This window comes from Helianthus annuus, chromosome 6, assembly GCF_002127325.2.
Source record: "Helianthus annuus cultivar XRQ/B chromosome 6, HanXRQr2.0-SUNRISE, whole genome shotgun sequence".
NCBI classification, from domain to species: Eukaryota; Viridiplantae; Streptophyta; class Magnoliopsida; order Asterales; family Asteraceae; genus Helianthus; species Helianthus annuus.
This window is the reverse complement of record NC_035438.2, coordinates 131,628,608-131,638,592: the sequence shown is the minus strand read 5'-3', so window position 1 is coordinate 131,638,592 and position 9,985 is coordinate 131,628,608. Positions and strand designations below refer to the sequence as shown.

The 9,985-nt window shown below is 37.6% G+C and overlaps 1 protein-coding gene across 1 annotated transcript; it reads right to left on the bottom strand.

The window, feature by feature from the left end:
* Positions 1 to 2,973: 2,973 nt before the first annotated feature.
* On the bottom strand, positions 2,974 to 3,360 carry LOC110945083 (ethylene-responsive transcription factor ERF104). The gene has a single exon (XM_022186720.1). It carries the CDS (start codon positions 3,358 to 3,360, stop codon positions 2,974 to 2,976), a length of 387 nt encoding a protein of 128 aa, XP_022042412.1.
* Positions 3,361 to 9,985: the final 6,625 nt, after the last annotated feature.

The following is a 9,985-nucleotide window of genomic DNA, read 5'->3' as shown; positions in this document are numbered from 1 at the left end:
TTGGCGGCTAGCTATTTTCTACTATTTCTACTTTCGAATAGAGTTTCTTACGGTTATAATTGTTCACATATTGTCTGTAATGAAAAGGAGATTGTTAGGGGCTGTTTGGTAGCCTCTTAATGACCATTCAGATGCTACCTTTTAATGGTTTAAAACTTCTGAATGAATAAGAGGTAACCTCAAGTCTGAATGGTTAAGAGGTAACCTTTGAATGATAAATCGTCACATGTCACATTCTTCTACCTTCTCATTGGTAAAATTCTTAATGGTTCCATTAAGAGGCAGCATCTTAATGACCATTCAGAAGCTACTAAACAGCCCATTAAGAATGTGTTTTAAACGAGCATATATAGTAATACTTAAAAAAGAAAGGGTGTGTAACTAAAGTTAAATTATAATTTTACCCCTACTATATGAAAGTCTGAATTGACATGAAAGAAAGCGTATGTACTAATATTATTCACTATATTTTTATGAAAATATCTATTTTTGTCTTTAGAAAAACAACGAATTTTATCATAATTCAATATGAAGAAGAACTTTCAACAATTGTCACGAGAATCTTCAGCTTTAAACGAGTACGAGGGTCGTCATGATTGCCTTTATTCGCTCTTCGTGTATTAATCGTGGCACTACTAACCAAAATACAACCTGAAATTTAAGTACTAGGGGGTGAGCAGAACACTCGAATCATCGAATCACTGAAAACAGCAAACCAATTGAGAAAACCGATAATATATAATATTATAATAATAAATATGTTAAAAAAGCTATATATTATTATTATAATAATAAAAACACTATTCATTATGTTTGTTTATAGATATATAGATATAAAAATTATCATTGGTATGATATATAACAAATAAAGAAGCATTAAAAAAAACTTAAATTTTGTAATAAAAAATTCAAATAAAAAGCATGTGCTATATAGAATAAATGAAAAAAATAGTTGGTCCAAAGTCATTGGGAGGATAACAATCTTGATAGGGATTACCTACACCATTTTATGGTTTAAAAGACGTGCTTGACCCTTTTCAAATTAATATCTTTATTTTAGTCCACAACCTTTGGAATGGACCACGAATAACAAAGCTAGCTTGTTCAACAAATATTAACATGAATTTTCTTTTCATGACACATCTTAATGCGGGGAATCTCTCATTATCAATGTTCTAAAAATCTGTAAATACCGGTCGATTATACTGCATCCGGTACAAAATATACCGGTAAATAAGTGAAAGGATTTTTTTTAATATCAGAATTAAACGTTGATTCTCTCTTAGCTCTTAAGAGGATTTTTCAAATAGTTATTTTTTTTTATCAAATTAATTATTGTGTGTAAAATAAGACTTACAATAATGCTCTTAAAATTTCAAAATTAAGAAAATTGAGGATCAGCTGATCAACTCTAAATTTATAACTGAAGATGACCAGCCCTTCATAAAACAAGCTACTCATTCAGTTGTTGTTTTACTAAGATACACGATATGATGGTAGGTGATCCATCTTTATCTAAGGTATATAGAAGTATTTAAGAGTAGTCTAGTTTACTGTTTGAAAAAAAAAACAAAAAAAAAAAAAAACAAAACAAAATTATTAAATATGTTTAGTTTAATATTTAAATTTCCACACAATTAACACATGGATATTTAATTATCCTCTAGTTTATTACTTTAATACACTATTAACTATAATACATTTATTTATCAATTTTGTTAGTAGTGATTTACAACTTTATAAGCATAGAGTACAACCTTGATTCTTATCATGTGTTAAAAGTAGTAAATAACTTTTGTCTTTTATTTCATAATACGTTTATCAACTTTTTTTGTTAATAGTGATTTACAATTTTATAAGCATAGAGTACACTTTTAATTTTTATCATGTGTTGAAAGTAGTAAATGACTTTTTTTTTCTTTTACTTCATAATTTCATTTACACCCTTTAATTTTAATGAATTTAATATACAATCCTACAATTTTAATAAAAAATATTTTTGTTTTTTTAATAAATTTTCATTACAACCCCTTAACTTTAATAAGGTTACCTACACTTTCTGCACTTTAAGCTGCAATGGTTATCAACGACGTCTAGGTTTCATTTTTCTTATACAAAGTTACATATGTTGTGCTATCTTTTTTTTTTTTTGCTATATAGAGTGTTGTTACAATATTAATACTATAATAAAACGAACCAATAAAAACATATTATCGCCGCAGCACGCGAGATTTCATTTGTATCACGATGCAAAGTTAACATTCACATTCAAGTATTATTTTCCTAGTAATATCAAATCAAATGTGAAATATTTGAGAGAATATGTTGGTAAATGACACAATTTAAACATTTATACTTAGTTGAATGTCCAAAAGTAGTATTCTGCATAGTATAAAACACGAAATAAATCTCTTATTACCTAGTCGGCTAATCCGTACATGTTATTTTCTAGTGAGAACCATAGTGGTTGGGAGATAGTTAATATTCCATTGTGTAATAACGACCGTTGTGGTTGAGAAATTATGAACATTAATGTGTCTTAATCACCACCACACAATATCAATAATTGCTACAAATAATCAGTTATTAGTCATAAATGATAAAATGATATTTGAGTTAGGCTAAATTGCACTTTTCGTCCTTTATGTTTCAATGTTTCGACATGCGCTGTCCTTTAACTTTAAAAATTACACTGTATGTCCTTTATGTTTGCAATCATTAACGGGCGTTGTCCTTTCAGCAAAACCCAGTTAACTTTTTTATGTTAAAACCCCTCATGTGTAACTTTGTAAAACTCCTTAACAGCAGGGACCATATGTGCAATACCCAAATTCTGTTGGACCGAATTTAAACCCCATCGATTCATCATCATCACATCATCAACTTCAATGCTTCCTCCCCATTTCTCAAATCCTCACACCACCTTCATCTCCATTCTCAATTTCAAGACAAACCCACATCTAGATTGCAAAATCAAGAATTGGGACTTAATTTTTGATAGAAATTAGTATGAGATGCGGCTCTATCATACGCCTTAGCAGCTTCAACACCAGTATCAAACGTCCCCAACCACACTCTCCCACTGTTACGCTTTGGATCTCGAATCTCTACTGCGTACTTGCCCCATGGCCTTCGTCTTACTCCCCTGTAGTGTACCTTCACCTCCTCAACGGATTTCTCGGTTCTATTGTTAAAAGATTCCGACACTGTATGGTTTATTGAGAAATCAGATATGTGTTGTACCTCAGAGGTGAGGTAATCGGAAACTGATAGATCGGATTCAGAATATGATGTTTCGTAGTCACTGAGAAGGTGGTGTCTAATGAAATCGAGAGCTGTTACTTCATCAAAAGTGGCCATTGGTAGCTAATGGAAGTGAGTTAAGAATTGGAAGAAATAGAGAGATTTAGAAGATGAGAGTGGAAGAAAGAGTGAAAGGGATTATATATGGTAATGAAAAGTGGAAAACAGAGCTTCAGTAGTAGTTAAGTCCCAATTTCTGTCAAAAATTAAGTCCCAATTCTTTATTTTGCAATCTAGAAGTAGGTTTGTCTTGAAATTGAGAATGGAGATGAAGGTGGTGTGAGGATTTGAGAAATGGGGAGGAAGTGTTGAAGTTGATGATGTGATGATGATGAATCGATGGGGTTTAAATTCGATCCAACAGAATTTGGGTATTGCACATATGGTCCCTACTATTAAGGAGTTTTACAAAGTTACACGTGAGGGGTTTTAACATAAAAAATTTAACTGAGTTTAGCTGAAAGGAAACCGCTCGTTAATGATTGCAAACATAAAGGACATACAGTGTAATTTTCAAAAGTTAAAGGACATCGCTGGTCGAAATATTGAAACATAAAGGACAAAAAGTGCAATTTAGCCTTTGTAACAACCCTCGAGAAACACCCTTAAACGCTCCTAGATAAACCTCGTGTGTGAAACAGACCCGAATAACATTAATATTAATAAAAATCAAATAAAACCAGAAAACCCGTCGCTCGCGGGCCGCGAAGGAATCAACAAGGCTTGTCGCGGGCCGCGACAACCTGTTGCTTGCCGGACACCCTTTAAGCCACGTGTCCTGACACGTGTCGACCCTACTCGCTGACTCACCAACCCTATGGCCGACTTTAGAGCCCTCGCGGGCCACGGAGGAGAAAGAAGAAGCTCTTGCGGGGCGCGAGAGACCTCTGTCTCAGCTATAAAAGGGGTGAGATGCAACATTTCAATTCGTTCATTTTCTCTAAACTCTCTCAACTTCTAATAGGTGAAAGCTATAGCGTAATACCCCCTACTAAGTGAAGCTCTGCCTCGTTGTAAGTATTATAACCCTATTTGTTACCCTATAAGATCCATCTAGGGTTTTGTAACGCATGTCGAGGCTCTGCCTGACTCAGTCGTTGGAGTTCTGTCTCGTGTTACACCCGATTGATCTAGAACTCTGTAATGCATGTCAAGGCTCTACCTGACTCAGTCACGGGAGTTCTGTCTCGAGTTGTACGGTTAATGTGATTTAGGTTATTTTACTAACACGTGTGCATTGTTTAATTTTAATAAATAATAATAACCAGGAGAAGCAACAGGAAACTATAATATTACCAGGAAGCCTGTAGAAATACCTAAGTCTATAAATGTGAGTACATTCTCTTTTTGTAAATATATTCTTGTGAGTCAAAATGTTTTACCAAAACCTCAAATGTTTTAAATAAGCACTTAACAGTAATTGAGTATTTGTGATTCTACAATTACTGCCGGTATGTTGGGGTTTTGTATAGAAAATGTGAAAGACGTTACCATTGGACAAAGAGTTAGCCAATGAGTAATATGACCCACAAGTCAGGTGTTGATAGTACTGAATGAGTAATTGAGTAGATATAAGCAAATATAATTGCGGATGCCCTCACTACTGTAAAGATTATAAAACCGTTTTGATTAAACTGGGATGCACTCACCGGTATTTCTTGCTGATAAAACCTTTTTAAAATGCATTTCAGGTAACTTAGTGTGAAGCCAATAGAAGCCGGCTGGAGAGCACTGAAGGCTTAGAAAAGTGGCTATAAAAGTTACCTAAATAAAAATGAGACTTGGTTTTCAATAATTAGGGTTTATCCCTATAAATTAATTCTATTGTAAACAAAACATGGGTTTTATCCCAATTGTTTATTATAAAATATGGTGTTTTAAACTCTGATAACTATTTCCTAACTATGGTCCTGATGAAAGTTTAAATTCCGCTGCCAAATTAATAAACACCGATACCACTTGACTGGCTCGCGGCTCCCGCTCCAAGGGTGGGGTCGGGGGCTGTGATAGAAGGTGGTATCAGTGCTATGCCACTGGTTTAAGCCATTTAGGTGTTCTTCCAATACCTAAACCTTAAACATTTATGTTAAGAAATTAATATCTTACGCGGTATTCTGTGAAAAAAACATGATATAGATGTTAAGATAGTACAATTCATGTATTAAACCTATATGATTTTATTACCAAAATATGTGACCAATATCTGTATCTTACAATCACGCTCTGTTTGACATTATATATCTAGGTGATATATTAATAATAATATGTCTTATCAAATTTGTGATATATTATATACCCATATATTTATGTGAATATAATTCAATGTAAATTTTATAATAGTATAATAATATTATGATATTAACATTTTATCTTAATCGGAGATATTAATGTAAGATAACACAATTTAGATATTGTGACAACCTGTATTCCAGAACCTTTCTTTGTGCTTTGATATAACCTGTATGAACAATACGTGACTAGTTGACGTGTTTGATTTCAATGGAATATTATGTTGTTATGCTATGTGTTATATGAATGTGAACGTATGGTATATATGTCGAATAATAAACTCATTAGGGCCGCACATCTTGTTTTTCGTCACACATCTTTCTTGGCCCAACCCCACTCGCAAACCACTTGGCCGACTCGAGACCAAGGGCAGCCCATTGATGGGTTCGGCCCACCTCCCTTGTGCGTGTACACATACCCATTATGGGGCTTGTTCCTCATATTTTGCAAAGATAAGAAAACACTCAAACCCTAGAACTCTCTCCTCTCTCTCTACAACTCGACGGCAGCCCTTCCTTCATTCGAAGCCCTTGAATCGATCAAACCTCGGTTAGTGTTTCATCATAGTAGTTTGCTTAATACATGATACTTGATGTTATGTATGATGATTGGTCTTTGATGTTGTGACAAACTATGAATATATGATTAAATGATGTATGTGTGATTGTTGTCTCTGAACGATTGATCTGAACCCACATGATGATCATGAGATTAGTGTATGGTTTAGAATTAGGATTTATGTGATGATGCTCTATAAATTGGATTGCATGATTTAGATCTAGAACCGAATGGATGTGATTTAGTCAGCTGCATGTATACGTATGATCGTTGCTTAATTAATCAAGTTGGAATGATTAGGGTGGCATATTAGTTATTGAAATCACTGATTCGAATGATTCGATGATAGCTGTTCTTGGTTTGATTACAATTAGGGTGGTATGATTATGCATGATTGCTGAATTGAATGTTGTTGATCTGGTTTGAAACTGCCAAAGTTGCTTGCTGATGTTACGGAAATAATGGACTGCAAATAAGGAAGTTTGTTACATCTTCCGGTCTCGACACGGTTTGCGAGTCGAGAACCCACAGTCTCGACTCGAGACCACACCTTAGCAGCACACAAACGAGACTCGAGACCTTGGTTACGGGTCTTGTTGCGACTCGAGACCTGACTCGAGACCACCTGGTCTCGAGTGATAAATGCATAACCCGAGACCCTTAGTTGCGACTCGAGAACACCAAGACTTCAACCCGAGATCACACTGTTTCGACTCGATATCTCTGGTCTTGACTCGAAACCACATAACCGAATATACTGATTTGGACTTGCACTGTTACGGGCCTAGGTAGTTGGGCCGCGTACTTGGGCCTTGCTTATTAACGTAACTGATACTAATGGTTGTGTATGTGCACTGTTGATTAACTGAAATATTTATACGTGTGTGCTATGATCAATACTTGTATGCAACTTGTTAGTATACGTGTAGGAAATCATACGTGCATTACTTAAACCTAGACCTGACTGTATGGTAACCATGTTAGGACGTGGTTGACCACAAGTGGCTCAAGTGACCTTTTGTTTATCTGCCGAGCAAACCAAGGTGAGTTCACACTCTTACCAAGGCATGGGATTCCCGGGGTTGGGAATGGGATGGAATGATTACTCGTACTTTCATTGTTACTGGAACATGTACCACTGTCCTCGTTAGGGAAAGGATACCGATAGATACAACTAGACTAGTAACCCATGGGAAGCCCCCACTAATCTTCGCAACATGTTTGGGAGACCGCGATACGAATACTAATCTTCGCAACATGTCTGGGAGACCGCGATACGAATACTAATCTTCTCAAGATGTCTGGGAGACCGTTATACGAATACTAATCTTCACAACATGTCTGGGAGACCGCGATACAAATACAACTAGTCTAGGATACATGGGAAACCCCCACTAATCTTCGCAACATGTCTGGGAGACCGTGATACGAATTAATACGATACATGGTTTACAAACAAACATATGAATTACAAGAACGAATACTGTAACTAGACAACCAACTGTGAACTCGCTCAATTTTGTTGTTGACTCGTTATTTCATGTCTTACAGGTCGTTAGGTACTCATGGAGCTTGCACAGGGAGGCACGGTCGTTGTGGACATGGATCATGGATGCCATGTTAAACATTTATGACATCTCAAACTTATTACTTATGTTGGGTTTTACATTTATGCTTCCGCTAAACATTGAAACTATACTTTTGTTTTGGAACACCTTTCATATTGATTGGTTGAATTACATATACTATTTACATTGTTCAATATGATTGGTGGCTTGATCCTGGTCAGTCACGCCTCCAGGCGGTGGTACTCCGCATGTGGATTTGGGGGGTGTGACAGATTGGTATCAGAGCCATTGGTTATAGTGAACTTGGTTTTAATAAGGAGAAAATGTTTTTATTAAAACCAGACTATAACCTGTACAGTGCTCAACGATCCACAACGACGCTTCGCTCCACGTGTAAGACTCAACACTATAGGTATACTATTCATATTTACATTGCCTACTTGCTAGATTACATAGAACTTTGCTCATGGTATGCTTAGACAAACGTAACCACTATTGCTTGAGAACACTTGTGTGCTTACTCTCTTCTGTCATCGCATTTTTTGCGAACCTCTCTCACTTATGCTGCCTTGATATGAAGATCATGGCTGGACGCGTTAACATGACTCAAGCCCAGTTGACGGATCGGATCAACGAACAAGTTGCTGCGGCACTAGCAGCTGCACAAGCAGGAGGTCAGCACGCTCAACCACCTGTTTGCACCTTCAAGACTTTCATGGACTGTCGTCCTAGCACATTCAGTGGCACTGAAGGAGCAGTTGGATTCCTCCATTGGTTTGAAAAACTCGAGTCCGCCTTTGAAATGTGTGAATGCCCTGAGGCTCGCAGGGTGAAGTATGCCACTAGTACTCTCGAAGGCATTGCGCTGACCTGGTGGAATGCGCAAGTTCAGATTTTAGGGTTGGCAGCTGCTAATGCCACCCCTTGGAATGAATTCAAGGAACTAATCAAGCGGGAATACTGCACTCATGATGACATCCACAAGTTAGAAGTGGAGTTCTTTAATTTGAAAATGACGGGGTCAGAGATTGAGGCGTATACGAAAAGGTCAAACGAGCTGGCCATCTTGTGTCCAACTATGGTGGACCCTCCTATTAGGCATATTGAGTTGTATCTCAAAGGGCTGGTACTAGAAATTCAAAGTCATGTGACATCGGCCAACCTTGCTACAATCCAGGATATTACTTGTCTTGCTCATCGCCTCACAGATTAGGCAGTGGAACAGAACAAGCTGCCCAAACGTATCGGTGCTACTAATGCTACTACCTCCGCTACTCCCAGTGACAACAAGCGGAAATGGGATGGGGATTCCAGCAAGGGTTCAGCTACAGCTCAGTCCCAGGCACAACAGCGAAAGACTGATAACTACCAGAGCCCTGGTCAGCAATTTTTTGGTAGTCAAAGGCAGGGCGGATATCGAGGAAACCTCCCAAGGTGCAATACATGCAACATGCACCATAATGGCCAGTGCAACAAGGGTCGTTGTCAGAGGTGTCTCAAGATGGGTCATGAAGCTAAAGATTGCAGGAGTTCACGACCTGCGAATCAGAACCAGCAACAACAAACACCAGCTCCACGAAACCAGCAGCAACATCAGCAGTGAGGCAACAGGGGATGCTTTCAGTGTGGTGCTGAAGGCCATTTCAAGCGAGACTGCCCCCAGTTAAACCAGAATCAGAACAACAACAACAATAATCAGGGTAATGGGAACAACAACGGGGGAAACAATGATGGGGTCGAACGTTTGTGCTGGGTCAGGGTGATGCAAGGAATGATCCTAACGTGGTGATGGGTAAGTTTCTTCTCGACGACTTTTACGTTACTGTATTATTTGATTCGGGTGCGGATACCAGTTATATGTCTCTGAAAGTTAGTCAAATGCTCAAGCGCACACAACACTTTTGAACACTAAACATGTCGTAGAATTAGCTAACGGTAAGAGTCTAGAGGCCACACACATAGTTCAGGGTTGTAATCTAATCCTCGCTGGTCAGACTTTCTCTATTGATCTCATTCCCATAGTTCTGGGTAGTTTCGACATCGTCATTGGTATGGACTGGTTATCCTAACAACAAGCAGAGATCCTATGCAAGGAGAAGATTGTTCGTATTCCCCATTCTGGCAAGGAACCTCTCGAAGTTCAAGGCGACAAGAGTGGTGCCGTGGTTGGCATCATCTCCTTTCTGAAGGCCCAGAAGTGTTTACGAAAGGGCCACACTGCCATTTTGGCACTTGTTACTGACGCATCAACGAAAGAGAAGAGACTA

Excerpts from the sequence above, each read along its gene's own strand:
- LOC110945083 (XM_022186720.1), bottom strand. The coding sequence starts at position 3,360 with ATGGCCACTTTTGATGAAGTAACAGCTCTCGATTTCATTAGACACCAC.